Source organism: Arachis stenosperma, chromosome 4 (genome assembly GCF_014773155.1).
Source record: "Arachis stenosperma cultivar V10309 chromosome 4, arast.V10309.gnm1.PFL2, whole genome shotgun sequence".
Classification (NCBI taxonomy): Eukaryota; Viridiplantae; Streptophyta; class Magnoliopsida; order Fabales; family Fabaceae; genus Arachis; species Arachis stenosperma.
In genome coordinates this window covers 146,226,694-146,252,100 of record NC_080380.1, presented here as the reverse complement: position 1 = coordinate 146,252,100, position 25,407 = coordinate 146,226,694, and the positions used below count along the sequence as shown (strand labels likewise).

The 25,407-nt window shown below is 37.1% G+C and overlaps 1 protein-coding gene and 1 long non-coding RNA gene across 3 annotated transcripts; both read right to left on the bottom strand.

The window, feature by feature from the left end:
• Nucleotides 1–9,650: 9,650 nt before the first annotated feature.
• On the bottom strand, nt 9,651–11,125 carry LOC130973348 (uncharacterized). Its single transcript, XR_009084117.1, has 3 exons — nt 11,041–11,125; nt 10,479–10,727; nt 9,651–10,034 (listed from the first exon to the last, which is right to left on the bottom strand). It is a non-coding gene; the product is annotated as an uncharacterized LOC130973348 (long non-coding RNA).
• Nucleotides 11,126–12,627: 1,502 nt separating this feature from the next.
• Nucleotides 12,628–15,685, bottom strand: LOC130973282 (receptor-like protein kinase FERONIA). Of its 2 annotated transcripts, none has more exons than XM_057897740.1 (2): nt 14,682–15,685; nt 12,628–14,495 (listed from the first exon to the last, which is right to left on the bottom strand). In XM_057897740.1, the coding sequence occupies exons 1-2, from the start codon at nt 15,500–15,502 to the stop codon at nt 12,842–12,844; spliced, it is 2,475 nt and encodes an 824-aa protein (XP_057753723.1). In that variant the 5' UTR covers nt 15,503–15,685; the 3' UTR covers nt 12,628–12,841. The 2 variants fall into 2 exon arrangements, with proteins under 2 accessions (XP_057753723.1, XP_057753724.1); XM_057897741.1 differs by having other exon boundaries at nt 12,628–15,359; nt 15,455–15,681.
• Between the last annotated feature and the right edge of the window lie 9,722 nt (nt 15,686–25,407).

The window sequence follows — 25,407 nt, the reverse complement described above, 5'->3', positions numbered from 1 at the left end:
TCTGTTAATATTATTAATTAAATTTTTTTATTAAAAATATATTAAAAATTTATATTTATTTTGTATTTATTAAAAAAATTAAAAAATTTTATTAATAATAATTTTATTATCTATTTAATAATACACATACTAACTAAACCTTTGTTATTTATATATTTCTAGTAATTTATCTCATTCCCCTTAAGTTTCTCGCAGACAAAACCTTAAGCTTACACCGAAATTTAGTCTTTCATCTTTGAGTTAGTATGGTTGTTTCATATATTAGAGGTTAAGCCAGTCGTGAGAAATGTTCCGAGCAAAAATACAAAATTAATTCATTTGATTAATTAATGGGGAGAATAAAATTGTTTATAGGAGAATAACAGAACATTTTTAAAATAGTTTAAAGTTATCTTATTTTTTTTAAAGAGTTCTGTTAGGGAACCAATAGACTATTTGTACAATGTATACAATGGGCTATTGACTATTGAGTTACAAAATAAACATCCCTCATACTATCTAGAATAACCATCCGAGTACTAAGGATAATAAACATCTTCCCAAAAGCTTATATCACTCATCCCAAAAGCTTCAACTAATGGAAAAAGATAACACTAATAATTATATCTTTAATACCCCCTAAACTTCCATTGTACACATTGTACAAATATTCCATTCGCTCCTCGTTCTTTTCCTTTTTTTTTTAAATAGTTAGCAACTCTTGTTAGACCCCAAAAGAACCAATCTTCTTCAATCACTGTTATTATATTACTCCACATGAAGCTTCACAGCTTCTTCCATACTTATTAACCGTGATGATTTTCTGGAGCTTTAGAAAGGAGTTGAATTAAGTACACTTAATATATAAGGAGAAAGAACAAACACTGTACCGTCACGGGTTCAATATAAATATTCATTCGATTCGTCCTGTATATAGTGGCATCTTTATATAGAATGATGAAGTTATTCCTTTCACAAGTGTTTCTTATTGCACTACTTCTGGTGACTAGTTGTTACTGCTGCTAATTACCACATTGGTTCAAGCTACATGCTCAGTTCATGTCATACTAGTATATAACTATCTCTAAGAACCAAGCTCAATGCTAGATGCATCCTATACCTTGTTGTATTCTGATCTGCATTTCTTTACTTTCTATGTCTTTCTTGTTAACTGTTACCGTCTCTGGTTGTATCTTTACATACCTACTTCGCCAATAAATCAGTAAAGATGTTAGGCCTTGATGCAGTCAAGTATGGATCCATTATCCATTCAACTATTTAAGAGAGATGATATTTGTATCATTTTTTATATATTTTAAAATGTATTTTTTTAAATGCACATTTATAATTCTCCTTAAGTCCTTATTAATTTTAATAAAAAAAATATACCAAACCTAGAGTAGTACGTACGGTACAGATACGATTGTTAACATTTGAAACTAAAGAAGATTCTCCTTAACATTATTCAACAAAATATAAGAAAAAATTGCAAAAGCTTAGGTGTTAAAAGATATATATATATATATATATATATATATATATGTTAAAAATGTATTTTGTTTGTTTAGTTACACTTTAAAAAAAATAATACTTTTATAATATATTAAAATTAAATTTTACAATTTATTTTTTAATAATAAAAAAGAATATCTTTATATAAAGACAATTGTAAAATTTTTATAATAGTATCCACCATAAATAAAGATAATGAATTAAATAAGCGTTGTATGTGATGCTCAAAATTCAAGAAAAAGAGAAAAAAGACGAAGCTAGAAGAAATAAAGAGATGACTATGTAATCCATTATCATAAGGTTTATGCCTTTTATTTAATTAGTATCTAATTTTTACTCAATTTATCTTTTAAAATAACTTTTAAATATTTAAAATTTATTAATTAATTTTCATATTCTTAAATTAAATATTAATTATTTTATAATTAGATATTAGCTTTTATAAATCATAACAAACACTTTATTATTATGGTTATCATTTATCTGAGATTTTTGCTTTGTCAAATTGCCTAACATGCATAATTCTATGAGAAGACACCTAATATTCCTGCTAGAGAACCCACTTAGGATATAGCTAATTATAGTTAATTAGTTAAAAAATATCATAATTTCATAAAAAAAACTTCCTATTATCTCTATTTTTAAAATTAAAAAAAAAGTTAAATAAATTGGCTTATATTATAATTAATTCTCTAGAATTTTTCTATTCACGATTTTTTGGGTCTTCTCTTTTTTTTTCCTCATCCTCCAAAAAGCATTGCCTAAGAAAAAAACTGAGTGAATGCTTATCATCCTCCAAAAACACCAAAAACATTTAGGTATTAGGCCCAAATAACATATGGTTAAGACAACGCTATTTTTGGACAAAGCCAACTATATGGGTACAAGATTTTGCCACACACAACACTTCAATAGGGAGCTCTTCTTCTCTCAATAGGAAAGTTTTCTGAGAACTTCAAATTCTTCTCCATTAGGGAGCTTTCTTTCTCAACACCCAGAACCATTTCCACACACATACAACATTAAGCCGAGCATCCTAAAACACTGTAAAACCTGAAAGATACAACCTCTTTAGACAGAATCTCACATTATGAATAGCATTGAAGAAAAAGTCATTAAGTTTAACAAACCGGGAGAACTGGGGTATAAGATAGACTGCTTAAATGTAGTGGACAAGGTTATAAGCGAGAAGGAGATAAATTTCAAAACATACAAGAATGCTTTACTGGGAATGTGGGGAAACCCACAAGAAGTGGCGATTACAGATGTTGTTCAGCTTTAAAGATAAGAAGAGAAGACTGCAGATTATTCAGAACGGCCCATGGAATGTTAAGGGAAACATGGTCAACCTCAGACTATGGAGAGAGGGAGAATTTGTCTTTGAAGTGGATCATGACTTCATGGAATTTTGGATTCAAGTGCATGGCATCCCACATGACCTCATGAAAAAGGAGACATGCACTGTTATAGGAGAGATGTTGGGGGTACTGGCTGAGGCTGAAGATCCAAAAGTGGATGGCGTTCTCAAGAGACCATATCTGAGGATAAGGGTTAGCATCAACATTACAAAGGCTCTGCCTACAGGTTTCTGGCTAGACAGAGATGAAATGCCACCACTGTGGGTCTTCTTCAGGTATAAAAGGTTGCCAGACAGTTATTGTTTCAATTACGGTATATTAGGACACGAGAAGAAAACGTGCAAAAACCCAACAGCCATGTCATGTTGGGATCCATCCAAGAAGAAGTACTGACCAGGTTTGGGAGTAACTCAGATTCGACCAGGTGCAACCATGAGAGGAGGAAGTTCAAGACATCACGGAGGGAAAGAGGCAGGGGAGGAGCAGGCGCGTAAGCAACTGGGAACTGGACGAGAGAGTAGTGATGAACAAAGCGCTGAGGAGAGCATGATAAGGGCGGAGCAGATATCGTAGCAAAAAATCAGGGAAGAAAGCGTACGGAAAAACCTAACAAGGAGAGAGGAAGAAATGCTAGACGCAGAAGAGCAGGTAGAGGAAAGCTCCAAAAATCATGAATTTCAGGATGACAGGGATATGCAGTTTGACCTAGGTGTAGCCTTCAAATTCAGAACTTTTATTAAGGAGATAAGAGAAAGGAATATGGAATAGGCCAACATCAAAAAGGTCCAAAAGAAGGATAAGGGGAAAGAGGCTCAGGAGTTAAATGGAAATGGACCAAGGAAAAATTTTGGGCCCAACTTAGGTGAAGATCCTGTGAAAGTAAGGGACTTTGAAGGATGTGGGCTGAGTAAATTCCTAAGAGAAGAAATGGAGGTTAACAGCTATAAACTTGAAGACTGGAAGTTGGACCAGGAGGATAGGAGAGAAAAAGAAACAATAGGCCAGGAATTAAAAAGGCTCATGTTAGCAAGGAAGAAAGATAAACAGGTGGGTGAAGGCAGAATGGAGAGCAAGATTAACCAGGAAGTGGTGGAAAGAAGAAAGGAAGATGAGGAATTGAACAAGCCATCCAAGGAAGCACAAAACAGGGAGCTTGAATTAGTCAGTCAGCGGGCTAACTTGGGTGAAAATATCTACTATGTAAAACTAGCAAGTGATGAAGATGAGGACAATACAACCGAAGTACATGCATACTGGGAATCACAGCTAGCCAAGAAATTGGAACTGAAGTTGAGCCTGAAAAGGAAACGAGAGAACTGGAACGTGCCAATGCTTACATACAAGGACGGGAAGGAGGAACCAGAGGACAAGGAGCACAAGAAAAAGAGGAATGGCAATACAGCGCTGAATACATGGGAGTATGAGTTAGCCGTGCAAGGGTCTAGTTTGAGTAGGGGAATACAAATGGCTGAGGAGGCGGGCCTTAAGATGCCCCAACCTCAGTCATGAGTATTATCAGCTGAAATTGTCGGGGAATAGCGGCTGTCCTGACAATTTCTGAGTTATACGAACTATGTAAAAAAGCTAAGCCGATAATAGTGTACTTAATGGAAACTAGGGCTAGTAAGGAAAGAATGAATAGGGTAAGAAGAAAGCTTAATTTTGATTGTATGTTTTGCGTGGAACTCCGGGGCTTGTCCGGTGGTCTTTGTTTGTTATGGAAATCTAATACTAATATTCAGGTTTACGAGTGGTGTGATAATTACATTAAAGCAAATATTAATATTAACAACGATTTGAATTGGCAGGGAGTTTTCGTGTACGGAAATCCAGTTTTCCAAAAGCGAAGGAAGCTGTGGCAGGAGCTTACGGTAAGCAACATGTGTAAGGATGTACCTCAAGCTTTTTTGGGGGACTTCAATGATATTTTAGGTCAAGATGAGAAGGTATGTATTCATCCACAACCAAGAATTTATTTAGATACTTTCAGAAGGTTTGTAGATGATAATAGTTTAATAGATATTGATCTTAAAGGCAGTAAATATACATGGTTTAGTAATCCTAGAAAAAATGTTATCACTAGGGAAAGACTAGATAGAGTGTTAGTGAATTGGAAGTGGCTGCAAATATACCAGGATGTCACTTTAAGAGCCTCTCCGGCTGTGAGTTCAGATCATTGTGCCTTAATTTTAGATACACAGCGGCGAGTTCGGATGAAAAAGGAGTTCAAATTTGAGGCCTATTGGGCAGAAAATGAGGAGTGCAAAGAGGTGATCAAGAGGAGCTGGCAAATGGATGAAGGAAATGGAAATTGCTGGAATCAGTTCGCAAAAAAGAGAATCAGTTGCAAAAAAGAGCTGATGGAATGGAGTAGCAGGAAGTTCAAGAGAGCAGATAAAGAAATAGAAAGGAAGAAAAGAGCTATATCTAATTCAGAAGGCTGGTATGACGGAAGAGGAGCAGAGAAGGGTAAGAGATCTGAAAAACCAAATATCAGAACTTTAGAAACAAGAAGAGAAATATTGGGGGTAAAGATCAAGGCTGAAATGGTTAAAGTGGGGTGATAAAAATACAGCTTTCTTTCTGCAACAACTATTCAGAGAAGAATTAGGAATATAATTGATAAGCTGAGAGATGAGACTGAAAAGTGGATACAGGGGGAAGCTAATATTATGAGATTGGTAGAAAAACATTTCACTAAGCTCTTTACTTCGGAAGGAGATAGGAACCTGGAAGAGTGCGTAACAGAAATTCCTAAGAGAGTTAAAAGAGAGATGAATGAGGAGTTAATGGCAAACATCACGGATGAGGAGATTAAAGAAGCAGTGTTTAGCATGGGGGGTTTAAAAGCTCCAGGCCCAGATGGATTAAATGGATTATTTTTTCAACAACACTGGGATATTTTGAGCAAAGAAGTGTGTGGGGTAGTTAAACAAATTTTTAGAGAAGGCAGCTTACTGGGAGACCTGGGAGAAACAACGGTAGTGTTGATACCTAAAACGAGTCAGCCGGAAAGCCTGAATCAACTTAGACCTATAAGCTGTTGCAATTTCATGTACAAGATTGTTACGAGGGTCTTGGTGGGGAGGTTAAGGAAAGTATTAGATGCTATTATTTCTCCGGTTCAAAGTGCCTTTGTAAAAGGAAGACTCATACAGGATAATATAGTAATAGTACATGAAGCTTTTCATAAATTAAACAGAAAAGGAAATCATGGAAGCAATGACATGGCCATCAAGTTGGATATGAACAAGGCATATGATAGGCTGGAATGGAATTTCCTACAAAGGGTAATGGAAGAATTCGGATTTAGCAAAGAGTGGGTCAGATTGATGATGAGCTGTGTGAAAAGTGCTAGTTATAAATTCAAAATAAATGGTAAGTTGTCAAACAAGATTTTTCCACAAAGAGGTCTCAGGCAGGGAGATCCTCTATCGCCCTATTTATTTATTTTGGCTGCCGAGAGTTTTACTATCCTCATGAAAAAGGCGAGGAGGGAAAATCTCATTTTCGGAATTAGGCTTGCTCCAACAGCACCGGTCATCACTCACCTCTTATTCGCTGACGATTGTATTATTTTTGCAGGGGCGCAAGAAGAGAAGGTCTATCAACTTATCCAGATTATAAACAAATATACAGAGGCATCAGGACAGAGAATTAACACGGACAAGTCCGGGCTAATTTTTTGAAGGCTGGTATCAATACAAAGGAGGGTGAACATTAAGGAGATCACTAGAATGAACTCATGGGAGGATCTGGGAAGATACCTGGGACTCCCAGCGAGATGGGAAAGATCCAAGAATAAGGCATTGGAGTAGATACAAGAGAAAATGCTAGACAAGATGCAAGGATGGAAGGAGAAACTTTTAAATCAAGCCGGAAAGGAGGTTTTAATAAAATCAGTAATACAGGTGATTCCAGTCTATGCCATGAATATCATTAAATTCCCTAAATCCTTTTGCAAGAGAATTGAAGCAGCAATAACCAGATTCTGGTGGAGGAACAATGGAAAGGAAACAAGCATTCACTGGAAGAGCTGGACAAAAATGACAAGGAGCAAAATAAATGGAGGCTTGGGGTTCAAAGATTTAGAATGTCAAAACATAGCACACTTGGCTAAACAAGCATGGAGGCTGTTAAAGGAGGAGGATGCTATATGGGTTCAGACTCTAAAGGCAATTTATTACCCAAATTCCAGCCTATGGGAGGCGGGAGTAGGAAGAAACGCATCGTGGATATGAAAAAGCCTGCTGGAAGGAAGAGACTTTCTTAGAAGGAAGGGAAGATGGAGTATAGGGAATGGATCGGAGGTAGACATTTGCGAAGATAATTGGGTGGCTGGGACAGAAAAAATTGGGACAGGCGGAGTAGGCGGTATTAGAAAAGTGAGTGAGCTGATAAGAAAAGGGGAGGGTTGGGACAAAAACAAAATCATGGACATATTTTCGAGAGATGTAGCCGATCTAATAACTAAAACTCCCATAAGCCTGATCAATCAAAAGGATTTTTTTGTTTGGCCGCACAAAAATAATGGGCAGTACTTTGTTAAAACCGGTTATCATGCAGCGAAGGAAGAGAAAGACTTAAGGGAAGAGGGAAGAATATGCAAAGTTTCGACTAGTTAGGATTGGAGGGAGGTTTGGGAGGCTATTTGGAAACTATCGGTGCCTCAAAAGATTATAATATTTTTATGGAAAGCAGTGCATAGAATTCTGCCAGTAAATATGAACCTATATCAACGGAAAATTACAAAGACACCCATATGCAGCATATGCCAGAGAGAGGAAGAAACAATGGAACATGCGCTTTTATTGTGTCCGTGGACTAGAGCAGTGTGGTTCGGATCAAGCATTCAAATGGTGCCTACGGCCTCTAATGTAAGATCATTTGGAGAGTGGTTAATGGATAAAATTAGAAGAATAAGGAGTGAAACAGGGAATGAACAAGCGAAAATTTTATGCAATCTAGGATGTGTGTGTTGGTGCATTTGGAAAGCAACGACTCAGCATATATTCCAACAATCTAAAATCAGCCCATTAAAGGTTATTATTCAATCAGAGGGTCTAACAGCAGAATTTCAGAAAGCAATACACGAATCCAATACAGAAAACAAATCAGAAACAGTAAGGAGAGGTGAGAAAAGGAGAATTACCTGGAGACCTTTGCCTAGGAAAAGGTTGAAAGCGAACGCAGATGCAGCTTTTCACAAGGATATAAGTACGGCTGCTCTAGTAGTGGTAGTCAGGGATTGGCAAGGAAAAGTCATCACTGGGACTACAGCAACATTCAAGACAATTTCAGCATTAACAGCTGAAGCTCAGGCATACAGGGAGGCACTCATACTCATAAAAAATCTACAAATACCCAAGTGCATAACTGAAACAGACTGCTTACCTCTGGTTCAGGCGATCAAGTCAAGAATGCCTATAGTGGAAGCGGATGCAATCTTCCGTGACATTCTCCAATTGTTGGAAGAGACTCCAGATGTAGGAGCTACCTGGACTCCAAGGGATGGCAACAAGCTAGCTCATCAACTAGCAGCGACGGCAGCGGGGAATGACCTAGGAAGACAGTAGACAATGAATCCGCCTGCTCAAGTTAGGAATATAATCAGAACAGAAGCAAGTTTCGCAACATTTAGCACGTTCAAGGTATACAGCATCAACGTATGCAGATTCAAGTTAACATGGTTCCCGACACAATTACCCACCAAGAACTGGGAAGGGAAACTACCCACCAAGAACTGCGAATGGGGGAGACATTACCTGGGAGGGCTGAAACAGAAACCCTAAATAAGCCACCAGCGGAAGATAAGGAGCAGGATCAACCCACAGACGTTCACCAACCAACCAATGACAGCCACACTGAAGCCATTGTTATAGGAGACAGGGACCGAGGAGGAGGCTCAGCCGAGCGGGCAGTGTCGCAGATTGCGTCAGGACAACTAAGGGGTAGCTATCGGCAGAATAGAGTTGCACCAGGAGATTCATGGCAGATTCGACGGAAACCCAATGAATGCAAAGCGGCACATGCAAAGGTGTTTGGCGGGAGGAGTGGTGAAGCAGGTCCGGAAGGGGCATCAACAGAGAGGCGCACCAAAGGCCAAAATCGAGAGGAATTCCGCAGGATTAGGGATGACAATGGCAGTAGGATAAGGAGGAGCTTCGATCTAGGGACATGCACCATAGCTAAGAACGAAGAGCATAGAGGTGAAGATCTCTGCGCGAAGGAGGAAGAAGATCAAATTGAGGTGTATCGGGGCGGGTCACTTCTGGGGAGGGCTTCCGAATAGGTTGGGGTGGGGAACTAATTGCTTCTATCGTTTTGGGCCGGGTTGGAAATCTGGCCTAGAGCCAAGTCAAAAAAAAAAAAAAATTTTGCCACACATATGGTCAAAGACCTGGATTTTTCCGTTATAAAATAAAAAATATATATATACTCAAAAAATAATTATTTTATTTTTTATTTTTTGGATTTTTTTTTGGCAGCATAGAGCAAGTTTGTCGAGATCACAGTGGGTACATTATGTCGCAGATTTATCCACATAACGACAAATATCTCTGATTGCATCAACTCTATCATAAAGACTACTCACAATCTACCGATCATTGCTCTTGTGAAGTCAACTTACTTTCAATTGAGTAAACTTTTCTACAGGGTCAATAACGGCTTCAAGTTAGTGTTGAATTCTCAAAGACACTAATAAAGGCTATTGAGTTCAACTCAAAGCACATTAACACATTAAATATTTACCAACTCATGTGAACTCAACACAATGAATGTTTACCTGCTTACCCCAGAACAACTTTCCACATCGGTCAAGATCTTCTAACAGAAATAGCCACTTCATATGAACACAAGAGTTAGACGCGTCCGAAAACAAAATACTTCCAATGATCTGCATTATGTGTTCTCTAGTATACTACAACAAGTGCTCTTCTATCGACTCTGCCTCCAATTTTTCGCATACAGTATCTTAAAATCATGAGAGATTGACTGTCCACTTGTTCTATGACTATCTGTCATTGAATCTGTGTATAACACCTAACAATTGTTGATAAAATTCGTCAATAGAACATCCATTGTAGAACTGTTCCTATGAACCCATGCAGTTGTTAACGGCTGGATCTCCATCAATATTCAATCCCAACTGATATGCCACATTCTACAGAACGCTGATCATCTCTAAATAGGATAGGTGAAATATATGGGACTCAGAACATTATCTCTCAATGAATAATAGAGATAAGTATCCAATTATAATCTCACTCTATTATCTATGCCATGTTTTTAAATATGGCGTGTGTAAGATGTGACCTAATCTATTTGTTCAGATAAAATAATAATTTTTTTTTGTCTGTAAAATCCAAGCACCTTAACAAAAAAGTCATACAATATGATCAACCTTTATCATATCTATAAGATCCTCTAATATTAGATAATATAACATGATCTAAGTTAAAATAAACTAATAATAATATAATCCTCTAAACTAAGTATACAATTATAACTAATTATCTATCTAAATAATAATAACTAATAGCATCTATTTTAACTAATTAAATATACTACTGAAATTATAACAAATACACCAACTAAACTTTAAAGGACAAGAAGAGGAAAGATTACCTAGAATTGACGAGATAGCAAGCTAGAAGAGTGAAAAGAAGTAATAATGATATACCAGAGTCACTAACAGAGAAGTGAGGGAAATAAAAAATGAGAGTGAAAGTAAAATGGGAAGGGACCATGCTGGGCTATAGGTGGACGAACTTTTACGAAATTTGTCCAGAGTACGTCGAACTTATATTTTATGAGATTTATTGAGAGGCACGACAAACTTAGTCCAACATGTAAGATTCGTCGACCAACTTGCACCTAACACAGAAAAAAAAAAAAATCCTCAATTAAAAAAAAATTAATATTTTTTAAATTTTATTACAGTAAAAAATCCGTAGAAATTTTGATGTAGTGACAATTCATTTGTCTTGTAAAGAACTACACTCATATTCAAAATTTAGTTAAGATGAAGTAGTGAATAAAAACTTATAAAAATGCTATATGTATGAATATATAGTGTACATAAATTTATAATGTTTTGATATCTAGAGTTCAGAGTTGTTCAATTCACATGTCACTTAAAAACAAAATTAGACAACACATTACACATATACAATTTGTCCTTGTTTACCATTATGCTTACTAAAAATTAGAAGGGATGCGGTACACAAAACTAGTATTCTAATCATTGACTCAATTCCTCTCTAGCTAGGAAACCTACTCTCCGACTTAAAGCTTCATGCTTAATATTAAAGGGGGGCAGGACTGCTTAGCCTGCTATGCGCTTGGCCACTTGTCTCTTGTGTAGTGTAAGCTTTGATTCGATAACAAAAACCACAGTATGAATTCAGTTCTTCATTTTTCTCTCAAAAACTATACATTCAATCTCAGGATTGTTACAAACACAATGAAGCGTTATTAACAACTTCTTGTTACTTGGTAACAATTTTTTAATACTTGTATCACTATCAAAATAACTTTGTTTAAAAAGTTGAATTATTTCGAATTAATTAATTCTAATAATTGATAATAGAATAAATCATAGGATAAATAAAAATCAACGTCTACTATAAAGTCCAAACTAAACTTGTCCTAAATGTATAGAATCCTAGCCTTTTTCTAGGGGGTGGGGTTGGGAAGACTAAAGACTTGTATAAGTCTTTGCGAATTGTTCTTTTTCCCGTTGGAATAATTTTGTGTGATTCACAAGTTGCAGAAACTTTCAAGGATGATGTGACACTAATAAAGTTGGAAGGGCATGGGGACGTATGTAGCAATTAAAAGTTTCCATCGTCACATGCACCATTACTAAAGACTAGAGCAAAAACAAACAAATTAAAATGAATTTCATTTTCATTTGGTTAGCCAATGAAAAAAGAAAAAATAAATTGAGAGATAAGAAGGAAATAAGGATGGAAACAAATTTTGTAAGGTTCACAAAAAGGAATCATTTTGGTGGGGGAAGAAAAAGACTCAGTTGTTAATATTTTAACTTTCGTAAATTAAGGGGAAATAATAAAGGAGAAAATTATCTTTTATTTCTCGCTCTTTCTCTTCATTTATCAAATAAAAGTCAAATATCTTAATCTAGTACATTATATTTTGGTTTATGTAAATTATTTTTCAAACCACATAATAAAGAGATTCAGCTATAATTCAAAAATTCCAGCTTATCCTAACAATCTAACATTTTCCACCCCACCACACCCCAGCTTGTGATTACTGAAGACATAAAAACAACGATTTTGATCAAATAATTGCTGCTGGCCGGGTGGAATCGTACGATTGCTTTACCTATTTAATATAGCAATAATGTCTTCAACAAATTCAGTGCTGATGATTGATGAAGATACTTTATTAAACGATAACAGCTTTGTCTACTGCTAGCTGCTAGTAGTATAAACTATGAAGTATTGCTGATTTTTATTGGTAGAGAAATAAGCCTCAATAATTTGCAGTAACAACTTAAGCAAAAAATCACAACACACACAAGTTTAATTATATTGAACAATATATACTTCATCATTTGCAACCAAGCCTTTTAAGCCTTTATATATTATATACACAGGAAATTTGTAAAAGGAAAAGTAGATTTTAGCAGAAAGTAACAAAATTACCCTGCCTTTATTAACTACCTATAACAGAAAGGAGGAGTGTTAGGGGTAGCACTTTTGTTAAATTCTAGCCAGTACTTAACCATTAAAAGAAAATTGAATGATTCTATACTATTAGATGTAATCTCACACCATTAAAAATATTATTATAACTAATTAATGGCTAAAAAACACAAAATCTGCTGGCCTTTAAATTTTCTCTAACAGAAAGTAAGATTCTAACTTACAACAATAACAAACACAACATTTTACCTAGCTATGTATATATTTAACAAGGACAATTCCCATCAGCATTATTATTGAAACAAGTAGTAGATTTTATCTTGCTCTTGGATCTCCAATTTCAGAGAAGACCAGACCAGAAATCATAGCACGTTCCTCACTACTACCCGAAATCGTGGTGACCCTACTATCCTTGGTCCCGGATTCATCACTAGTAAAAAGCACGTCACTCCCTTCATCACTCGTAAGCTGCGGTATCAACGGGCTCTCCGCGCCCTTTTCCTTATCTTGGGCCCCACCAAAACTATTATCTTTGTCGCCTTCGGCCAACTGCATTGCAAACTCGAGTGCCCCCACCACATCATTCATCGATGGCCGTTGATTTCCATCATCATGCAAACAACTCATCGCCAATTGACCGTACCATTTCAAACACTCTGGCGTGATTGAGCCTTTCAAGAAAATATCCACCGTATGATCGAGCTTGCCCTGATCATTCAGTTTTCTTACCCAGTCAACCAAGCTGGCCTTGTGCTTGTCCACGTTGCGGATCAAAGGCGGCCTCGCACACAATACCTCAAGAAGGACCACACCGAAAGAGTACACGTCAGATTTTAAAGTCAAGCGTTGACGCTTGTAGTACTCAGGGTCTAAATACCCAAGGCTACCCTTAACCATGGTGCTGACGTGGGTTTGGGAAGTCCCGGTGGGTCCTACTTTGGATAATCCAAAGTCGGAAACCTTGGCCACCCATTTCTCGTCCAGTAAGATATTTGTGCTCTTGACGTCACGGTGGATGATATTGTGCTTCGCACCTGCATGGAGATAATGCAGCCCTCTTGCTGCGCCCAATAGGATTTCGAGCCTCTGCTTCCAAGGAAGAGGGTTGTTATCTGAACCGTAGAGATACTCGCGGAGAGTGCCACGTTGCATGAAGTCGTAGACAAGGATCATCTCTACGCCGTCGTTGCAGTAACCAATGAGGGACACCAAATGAAGGTGCCGGAGCTGGGAAAGCATATCGATCTCGTTAAGGAACTCGGTGATTCCTTGTTGAGAACCGGGTTTGAGACGCTTGATGGCGACGGGGGTTGCACCGTCGTCGACGTATCCCTTGTAAACGTTGCCGAACCCTCCAACTCCGACGATGAACACATCGTCGAAGTTGTTTGTGGCAGCTCTGATCTCTGCGATTGTAAAGTAGCGGCAGAGGTGTGATGGCAGTGACGACGACCCTTCTTTTTTAGTGCTTCCTTTCTTGCCAAAACTCCTCCTTCTTCTCCTGAAAATGATGACTCCAATAATAGATGCTAGCATGAGGCATATAATTACTGCTGCAACCACAGCAATAATGACAACTATGCTGATTTTTTCCTTTGATGTTTTAGAAGATTGGGGGAATGGTGGCGACTTGGGAGATAAAAACAGAACTGGGTCGGGATTGGGTCCAGCGAGATTATTACTACCGTCACTTATTTTGAAAATCTCGATTCCATTCAATAGGACATCGCTGATGCTAGTTCCATGACCCTGTCGCATGCGTTGCAGCTTGATTGAAAGAATAAGCTTCTCGGAAATTCCATTTTTGCCAGGAATGAACACAGCGTAGTCCTTATGACCAGGAACAAGTCTACCGCCTGTCAAGCGAATCACACTGAAGCCTTGCTCAGCCATAATATCAGCAATAAAGATCTGGAAAACCAAATCTCCATATGTCTGGATATTTTCGTCCCATGAGCAATAATGTAACCTGACCATGTAAAGAAACTGTGAGTCTACTTGGAAGTTCCAAGTTACATTATAATTTTCAGTCGCATTAAAACCGTAAGTTCGAGCAGTTTTGTATACAGGTTCCGGTGCAATGTAATTTGGAACCTTGTTATCTAAGTAGTTTATTGTCAGATTTCCATAGATGTCTTCTTCGCTATGAGGATACCTCTTCTCCAAGTAGCCCGGATAATCGGTCTCCCAATCCCGGAACATTCCAGTATCACTACTTGGTGGAACCTGAATGCCGGCAACATTGATTCTGTAAAGTGTCTCCAGAGCGTTTCCACTTCCAAGCTGGTAGGGTAAGGTCCCTTCACTACCCACTTGCTCAAACCCCGTGTCGTTGGATAGATCTGTGTAATATAGAAATGGAGGCATGGACACCACCTCGATCCCGTTGATGAAAGCATAAGCATTATGATGATTTGTGCTGGGAATGAAGGTTATGTTGAGTCTCTCACCAGATTCAACGTTGATGCAGAATTCTATGGAGACTGTCTTCGTGTCGCTAAGAAGCCAAAGCGAAGCGTTGAAGTCTTTGAGAAGGGTGAAGCCTGCTGCTGTAACAGAGAAAAGAGAGTTGTAGGCCTCAAAGTTATCATTATAAGTTGTGGGATAAAAGTGAAGCCTAACAAACTTTGGGCCATTAGTTTTGAGACGGAAGGAGTATGTGAATTTGGAACGGAAAAAGCGTGCAGAGACAAATGGAACTGCGTCAACGGAAACAGAGTTGGGAGCTTCTGCTGTGACCGATGGTTGCATATTGTGTGGAATAATGGTGTTAACGTCGTCTCCGACCCAGATCCTACCATTGAACTTTGTTTCATCTTGGGAGGAGCCGCAACTGACAGCAACATCATCGGTCGGAACGTATGAGTTAACGAACATTAATTGAAGCACAAAGATTAGTGACAAAATCATCATATTATTAATAATAACCAGTGGTGCGTCGCTACAGGCAACTTCTTTGTTTCGCAACTTCCACATACTTGTGCGCTACGATATACAGTATATTTTTTCTTCGTTTTATGTATCTATCTAGGTTTTTCCATAAGCTGCTTTTAATACTTAGATAGTTGCAAGGCAAGGGAAAATTCTCGGAACCCATGAGGAAGTTGGCTTCCATCAGCTTTGAAAAGGTCAAATTTTGATGTTTCTCTCTCGTCCAAATTTTATTCCTCATCAACACTAACTATCTTGTAATGTATCACATCATTAGTTATTTCTAGCTAGTGGTGTGGCAACATGTATTTTACCTGCGAATATCTAATCTAATCTCATTCGATCGGGTACGATTGTTAATTTATCCGCAGTGGATAGGATAAAGTGTAAGTGGGATAGGATGCGGGTTGAATTTTAACTCTATCCGATCAATCCGCACCCTATATATGTATATGTTATATACTTATATAAAAATGTGTTTTAAATAAATGTTGAACTAAAAACTTCTCACTAAATATAAGAAATCTTTAGCCACTAAAAAAAGATTATTAATTGATAATTTAAAACTTTTTTTTTACATAAAAATCCGTTTTATTTTAAATTATCATCAAATTATATAATAATTTTACATTTTTTTTAACCTGTGGGTTAAGAACAGTAGGGTTATGATTGGAATATTCTCAACCCGTGAATAAGATAGGGTTGAATTTATATAAAAATCTTAACCTGCGGATAGAGTTAGAGTTGGCTCCTATGATGCGTGAGCATCTTTCTTATCTTTTTCTAGTGAATTTGCATTCAAATTGTTGATTTTAATCAAGATTTAAATATCTTTTAGCCACTATGGATGCTACTTTGAGTCGTGTGCAATTTTGTTTATTTCAGGTAGCATTCGGATGGATTTGATGAAATTTCTGTAGAAAAAGAGAAAAAAGTGAATGATGTTGTCAACCGTGACCTCCCTGCACTCCAACAGAAATACCTCGAGCTATAGAAATTCAATTGACGTGATTCTAGTGGCATTAAAAAGTTAATTTCTAGAACTTTCCAACGATATATAACAGTACAAAATTTTTCTCCAGCATGCTCGACCATACTGGCGCCTAACTTGGAGAAGGCAGCGTCCAACTCATTCGGCCATCTCCAAGTTAGGCGCCAGCCACATAAACAAGGCATGGTCCCCACGTGATTGAAGGCATGCACGAAGATTTTTGTTTATTTATTTCTTGGTTTAAAACTTTTATTTTTTATTTATAAATAGGAAAAGAAATAAGAAAAGATATTATTTAGTTTTAGAAAATATATCTTACATTAATTAGGATTAGATATAAAATGAAAAAGAATTAGCTTTTCAGACTCTTCTCTTTTCTTATCTTATTCTACAATTTACAGTTTTTCAAAATTCTTGTTTTCTCTTTGAACTATGAGCAACTAAACCTCCACTATTAAAGTTAGGAGCTCTATTTATTCTACGGATTAATATTATTACTTTTCTATTTTAATTTATGTATTGATTTTAATTTCAAAAATTGTTTTTGTTCTTTATCTTATGAATTTGGGTGGAAAAGAAATATGACCCTTATTCTACTTGAGTTCTTGTAAAACTTGGAAAAGCTCTTTGCTTGAACAACAGCTTGAAAATAATTTCTCTTAAATTTCTAATTATCTGAACTTAACGGGATACGTGACATATAATCCTCTTATATTTGGGTAATTAGGGTTTCTATGGCACATAAACTAGAATTGAACTTAACCCTCTAATTGGAATCAAGTGACCAAGGAATTGGCGGTTGGTGAAGGTTAGAGGAGACTAAAAAGGTCTAAGGAATTAGAGTCTAGTCACATATAGTTTGCCATGAATTGAATCTTGCATGATTAAAATAATTGATAAGAAAAGTTAATCCGAAAAATAAATATCTCTAAAACCTTAACTGTTTTCTCCATATATTTCACAACCACTACAAAATTAATATTTAATTTTGGGAGTATTTTAGTGGAGGTTTCTAAATTCTCTACCGTCATTTTCGCCGCTGTTCCCTCTGCCGTTTTCGCTGCCGGCGCGCTATTACAACTGCCGTGGCCGTTGCAGTAGAGAGCTTCTGGATTGAGCCACCTATTTTATCAACGCATTTTCAGATCTGTCTCTCTATATTGTCGTTGTTGTCACTGTTGCCACCGCAATTTCTGCCGCTGTTGCCGCTACAGTTTCAGCCGTCGATGCCACCATAGTTGCCGTGGTACAACACGTTTTTAAATCTGTTCACTCCTAGGCTTCTTCTTCAACACCGCTTCCTCTCACTCCAATTTCTCTTTTGAACTGTCGTTGGTACTTCTTTTTCTTCTTCTTCCATATTAATTTGCTGATATTTTTTTTATTAACAATAAATTTCTTTTCCATCTCTCCTCCTCAGTTTTGTTGCAACTTTTTCACTGATATCCTCTCTTGTTCTGTATTTTTTATTGTTTTTCATTTGTGTTGATAAAGAATATTGAAAATGAGACAGAAAAAACATGATAATTGATCATCAAAATTATTTTATGTTGATGTGATCCGATCCCGAAGAAATATGGTGATCTTGATTGGTATTGCTCCTAGTTCACCAGAGGTATATTTCTGATGCCTACTATATTAGATTATTAGGTCAGGTGGAATACATTTTAACTATGTCATAGTTTTCTTTAGCTCATATTTTCTTGTCTTTATATGTGTTGTTGTTAGGATTATCTATGTATAGTTGTACCTCAATTATTTGTGCTTGCTGTTGCTTTATCATAGAGGCCACAATTGGTGAAGGGAAACATGCAACTTTAGTCCGTGGATCAGCAACGTAGTCAGGCTCTTGAAGCTCATGCTGCATCTTTTGCTCAATTTAAGGTGAGATTTGATATGATTATGCGCTCCTGCTCTTATTTATTGATCACCTGAATAATTGCATACTTTGACTGCTGTGTTGGATGAAATTTAATTTTTCTTTTGGACAAGTTCCTGGAAATGATAATCCTTCTGTTTTGATATATTTTGCCTCAAAGACACTTAATGCTAGTCAAATTATATTGAAGCTACATGTTATTGAGCTGGATGCACAGTCAGGTATGCATATTTTTGCCTCTCACACCTGTCTCCTATGATTTTATTTTATGGCAACATGGGTGTTACACAAATGTGTCTTTTGTAGTATCAAATTACTTATCTTCTCCTGATTTTTTATATAATTAGATGATATTGGAATATTTTTATTTTGAGACTTTTATGTAATTAGATGATATTAAAATATTGAAGTTGTTGTTTTATTTTATTTTTAAAAAAAATAATAATAGTTATGTAGAACAATACCTTATGTAATTATGTTTGGAACTATTGACATTGAGAATTTTTTTTATACAGAGTTATGTCTTATTTTGAGGAATTGTGTTATAAAATATTTAGTTTTTAATGAGATGAGAATATGTAAATGAGATGAGATTAATAAGTGATTTAAAATTAAAAATAAATAAATAATTATAAGGTTTGTATAGGTTTGAAAATGTCACAAAATAGTTAATTTTTGTTAAATTAAAAATTAATTTGTGGAAATTTTAAACTGCCATAAAAGTGATTTAAAACCGTCACAAAAGTCTAATATAAAACTCCCACTAAACACACACACCCTCCCCCCAACTAAATAGATTGTGGAGGTTTTTAAAAACCTCCACAAAAGACCTCGTGGTACCTCAAATTTTGGGGGTTTTAGAAACCCTCACAAACTATTTGGTGGGGTTATAAACCTCCACAAATAAGAGAAAAAACTATCACAAATAAATAAAAACTTTGTAGTGAACCCGTTTACTACTTGCTTTCTGATTTTCTGAATTTACACTTTTTTCTGTTTGTCTAACTAAGTAAATTACGCAATCATTGTTGCTTAATCCATCAATCCTCATGGGATCGACCCTTACTCACTTGAAGTACTACTTGGTACGACCCGATTTACTTGTCGATTAATTTGTGGGTTATAAATTCTGCACCACCCTACCTATTGCCATCCCTATTTCTACAACGACTAAAGTGTGCAAAAATAATACTTAATAAAAAAATAATAGAATTTAACTAACACACTGTCCCAAAAATACTATTTATTTGTACATCAAAAATTAGCCGTCATGCATGTATTTCTATATAAATATATGCAGTTTAATTTTTTTTAATATGTATTTTGTATTTCAATATGTATTTTATATTAATAACTAATTTTAATAATTAATTTTAGTATATACCAAACATGATTAAATTATTATTAATAAAACCCTTAAAATTTTTTAATAAATATATAATAGATACATTGAAATATTAACTTTTATAATTTTTATAAAAACTTCTTAAAAAATAATATTTATTTGCCACCTCTAAAAGACAATGATTAATATGTGGGTAAAATATGTCTTTGATATTTGTCAAAAAAATTTAAAAGTATTTTTAAATTTTATTTTATTTTAATTTTATTTCAAATTTTTTTACATCAAATATATTTTTATTAGTGGTTAGCAACAATTTTACGAGAGTCTTTAACAAAAACAAATCAAATATAATTATCATATATTATTATTCTATTGGCACTAAATTTTTTAAAAATTTAGTTATCAAAGGTATACTTGATACAAATCGCACATTGTTGGGACAAAATTAAAATAAAATAAAATTTAAAACTATTTTTTAAATTTTTGACAAATTTTAAGGACAAAAAAATGTTTTACCCTTAATATTCTCATCACCAAAAATATTATTTATATACTAAACTTAACTACTAAAATTAATCACTATGTATTTATGTAAACATGCATGTATAGTTTAACTCATTTTTAATGAGTATTTTGTATTTCAATATGTATTTTACTGTGTGTATTTTATTTTCAATGTATATCTTTCTGTAATTTTTTGAGAGGTAAAAGGCTGAAAGAGAGGAATAAAGAAAAAGCCTATGAGTGATAAAAGGCTGAGTATAACACTTGAGAGAAAAGTTTAGAATGGTTTCAGATTTCTTTAGGTTGTTTCTTAAGTCTTTTGTCTTGTACCTGAGAGGTGCCTCTTTTTAAGTTGGGTTAGCACTTAGAGTTAAGAGTTAGGTATTAGCATAACCAAGTCAAGTTAGATAAGAACTTGACAGAGAAAGGATTGAGGGAATCCTAACATATTGGTGTATGTAATACTTTAATTATAGTGAAAATTCTAATACTGTTGCAGTGGAGACTGGATGAAGATTGCATTGCACAAGGCAACTGAACCAGGATACATGCCTATGTTATTTTTCTTCTCCTTCTCTGAGTTCTGTTTTCTGATAGTTATGAGACAAAACGGAATTGTCTCATAAAGTTTCTGCTGCACAGTTCAAACAGATTCTATTTGAAAGTTTGTAATTAAAGGTTCATTTCATTAAAGCAAAAGAAGGTCATAGATTCAAGTTCAACTCCCCTTCTCTAAGCCTTCTATAACCTTCACCCGTTGAATTGAACATCCAAAATATTCATTGTTCACATTATTTAGTATTCTCATTGTCCACCTATACTTTTCCTAAGTTTTTTTTCTTTTTGGTTTGTGGCCTTTGGCCAACATACTGGTCCTGATAGAAAGAGATTAGGTTTTCGACCCGAATTGAGAGAGCCCACCCAATCTCAACTCATCTTCTTTGCTAAACCAACATGGATCTACTCCACCTTCTCTATCGGTCCTTTCTCTGCCCTTATTGCAAGAAGATACTAGAACATTCCATCCTGCCGCCGCTAACGCACCTGGCTTCAACCCAGTTTTGCCTCGACAGAAGGTGACACTTGATGCACACTCGAATTTTTTGGCTCTTTTGGTGTTTTTGACCGCAACTGCGCTCTGACGAGGTGCTCACGCCCTCTTCGCTGCCACCTTTGAGCTTTTGTTTCCAGTGTTTGGTATCCTCTTTAAATGAAAAGCTTTGCTGCTTCTGTCATCCATATGCTTCAGGTGTTTGATGTCCTTGAAGAACGAAGATGTTGCTACTAGGGTGATTAAGCCCACAAGATTCGACACCAAACTCACACAGCCTTCCTCCCCTTTGCGCTGATTTTTTCCAACGATATCCGCTGCACATCTTAATCATCCATTTTCGATGGCTACCACCCACGCCCTTTTCTAGCTGCAAGTCATTCGACCAAATGACATCTATATATCCCTTGGCATATCACTTATTTACATCACTAGCCCTGTGATTTACTGTAATTAACAACTTATTAATACAAGATTTAAAGCCATCATACCACTCTCCAGCTGTCAACTTTTCATTCGTTGGTCAGTGGATAGCCACCGCTATGAGACCACGACCACCAGAGACATCGCATTATTATAATCATGTATGTTATGTTTGTTTGTTGAGACATGGACACTAATTATTAGATATGGTGATATACGCTTGTCGTTTGTTTGTTAAGTCGCAAATTTAGATGGACACAGTTATACACAAAATACATGTATTTAGTGTTCTTCCTTAAAGTTGAGATACGGAGACATACAGCATAAGACACAAAATTTGACCTTTTATTTTTAATTATTTTTAAAATTACCAATGCATAAAATACAATACATAAGACACAAAGAGTAAAATTAACATTTGATTTATATATATTGTCTTGTACATTTTACCAAAATATGTTATAAAATTTGTGTACTTTTATGTATATATATCTTTATGTATTTGTGTATGTGTCTATATATTTAAAAAATACTAACCAAACACAGCCATAAATTTTATTTTAATCATGTAAGCTTTTTTTTTTTGGGTTATCACAAAAACATACACATTTGAGCGAGTTTGGCTTGCCAACCCATTATTAGGCAAGACGAACAAGGATTTTAGAACTGCCAGAATAAGCAGGATGGAATGAGTCGGCTCATTTACTACTCCCTAAAGTTGTAGGTTGCTTCCCCTTACTAATTTTCATCTTGATTGCGATAATTATTTTTACGAGAAAGACTTTGAATAACGAATCCTTCTTCAATAGTAGGTAAATATTTCGACTTGGAAACATATATGATAATAAAGTAATTAATAGAATTAATTTTCATCTTTTAACTAATATATTTGTGTGAATTTTTTGTATATATATTGTTCATACCCTGGCCTAATAATAAAGGTCCAGGTCCAAACGAAAGGCCTAGTCCAGAGGATTGAGCCTTGCTGAGCACCGACCTTCGTACTAAGAAGTCGGTCTTGACTACGATTTGCTCTAAAGAAGTCAGGACGGAGAATAGTTGGCAGATCAACATCAATCCAAATGAGTAACTGCCCCTAAAATCTCTCTAACCACTTCCGGGAGCCATATCTTAACCTCCCTAAGATAAAGGGACGGTTATCACCCTAAAAGGGTGGCACTACTGCAGCGGTGGTTATTGGCTCACCACTATAAATATGCTGACACTCTTCAGGTATCTCTAAGCCCAATACATTCTAAACCTGCTCACACCCTTGCTAACTTAGGCATCGGAGTGTCTTTGCAGGTACCACCCCCCATTCACTCACGTACACAAGTCGGAAGGAGGTTCCAGCGTGCAAACCTGCTCGGAGGCTACCATCCGCAGACGATTGGGCCGGCCATACACAGTCCAGTCCATTAATCTCCGGTTACCCACCGTAAAATTGGCGCCGTTGCTGGGGACCCGAGAGATCAACCACTGATGGCGGACAGATCCCACGAAGAAGGTCATGTGGAGACAGATTCTGAGCAAGAGAATCTGGACACAGGCAATAACGATGCGGACTTCACCCTCCACCAGGAAATTGATAATCAACACAGGGAAGGTACCTCCGGAGTAAAAAACCCGAAGGTAAACTCCTCAGAAGGGCGCGAATCCAAAAAAGAGGGACCATCCCATGTAACTGAACTCATGGGATTAGTCCACAGTCGCCTGGAACAGCTAGAACAAGAACGGGAGCGGCAAAAGGAAACCGAAAAGAGCCTAAAAGAGGAGATGGAACGACGAAAAGAGTTAGAAAGAAAACTCTTAAAGTTAGAATCCTCCCTCAAAGGTCGCAACTCCCGTGACGAAAAGGAAGAGCCACCCTTAGGTGGGGAGGATCCTTTCAGCGAGGATATAATGAGGGCAAAAGTTCCGAGGAACTTCAAAAGCCCTGATATGGACCTCTATGACGGAACCACGGATCCAAAGCATCACCTGAGCAACTTCAAGAGTCGGATGTACCTAGCTGATGCTTCCGACGCTACGCGATGCAAAGCCTTCTCGACCACTCTATCGAAAGCAGCGATGAAGTGGTTCGATAGCCTTCCCCCGAGGTCGGTTACCAGCTTTGAAGACCTCTCAAGAAAGTTTTTGATGAGGTTCTCTATCCAGAAAGACAAAGTGAAACATGCACCGAGTCTCCTGGGAATAAAACAGGAGGTCGGAGAATCTTTACGAGCCTATATGGAAAGGTTCAACAAAGCATGTTTGGAGATTCAAGACCTGCCCACCGAGGCAGTAATAATGGGGTTAGTCAATGGGCTTAGAGAAGGTCCCTTCTCGCAGTCCATATCCAAAAGACAGCCCATCTCCTTGAGTGATGTACAGGAAAGAGCTGAAAAGTACATCAACATGGAGGAAAATGCTAAGCTGAGAGACCTAAGTTGGCGACCTGGGCACCCTCCCTCAATAAAAGAGAGGGAGAGGGAGACCAAGAAGAAGGAAGAACTTGGTCTCGACAGACCAAGGAAGTACCACTCTTATACTCCTCTAAAAGTTTCAATAGTAGACGTGTACAGAGAAATTTGCAACACTGAAAGGCTGCCACCCCCCCAGACCCATCAAAAATAAAATGGGGGGAAGCCGCAGCGACTACTGTGAGTACCATAAAATATATGGTCACTCCACAAACGACTGTTACGACCTTAAAAATGTGATAAAAAAGCTGGCTAGAGAAGGTCGGCTTGATAGATATCTCATAGAAAGGTCGGACGGTCACGGGAAGAGAAAGCGAGATGATATGGATAGAAGAGACCCACCGCCGCAGACTCCGGAGAGACATATCCATATGATCTCAGGAGGGTTCGCGGGAGGAGGACTCACCAAATCCTCTCGCAAAAGACATCTCAAAAGAGTCTACCAGGTCGGAGAAGAGTCATCCGACCTCCCTACCATTTCATTCACAAAAGAAGATGGGCAAGGAATAATCCCTGGACACGATGATCCAGTAGTAATAACTATGATCCTGGCAAATGCCCATCTCCACAGAACCCTAGTGGACCAAGAAAGCTCAGCGGACATCCTTTTTAAGCCCGCTTTTGACAAACTAGGGTTGGATGAGAAAGAATTAAGAGCCTACCCCGACACCCTATACAGATTAGGGGACACGCCAATAAAACCACTGGGATTTTTGCCCCTCCACACCACTTTTGGAAAGGGGGAAAAATCAAAGACTCTGAGTATAGACTTCATAGTCATCGATGTAGGGTCAGCATATAACGCTTTGATCGGCAGAGCTACTCTAAATCGACTTGGAGCAGTGGTATCTACACCCCACCTTTGCATGAAATTCCCGACTTCAGCGGGGATAGCAACGGTAAGGGGAGATCAAAAATTGGCAAGAAAATGCTACAATGAAAGCCTAAATCTGAGAGGAAAGGGCAGAGAAGTTCACACGATAGAGCTCGGAGGTGCAAGGGCCAGAGAAGAGCTGCGACCACAACCGGGAGGAAAAACGGAGGAGATACAGATCAGCAAAGAGGAAGGAAAAAATACTCACATAGGAGCCAACCTAGGGGAAACCCTAAAACAAGGGTTGACTAAACTCCTAAGAGATAACTCCGATCTCTTCGCCTGGAAGGCCTCCGACATGCCTGGGATAGACCCCGAGCTCATGTCCCACAAGCTCTCGGTTTACCCGGGGTCCCGACCTGTACAACAAAGAAGACGCAAGCTCAGCCCGGAACGAGCCCTAGTAGTAGAAGAACAAGTA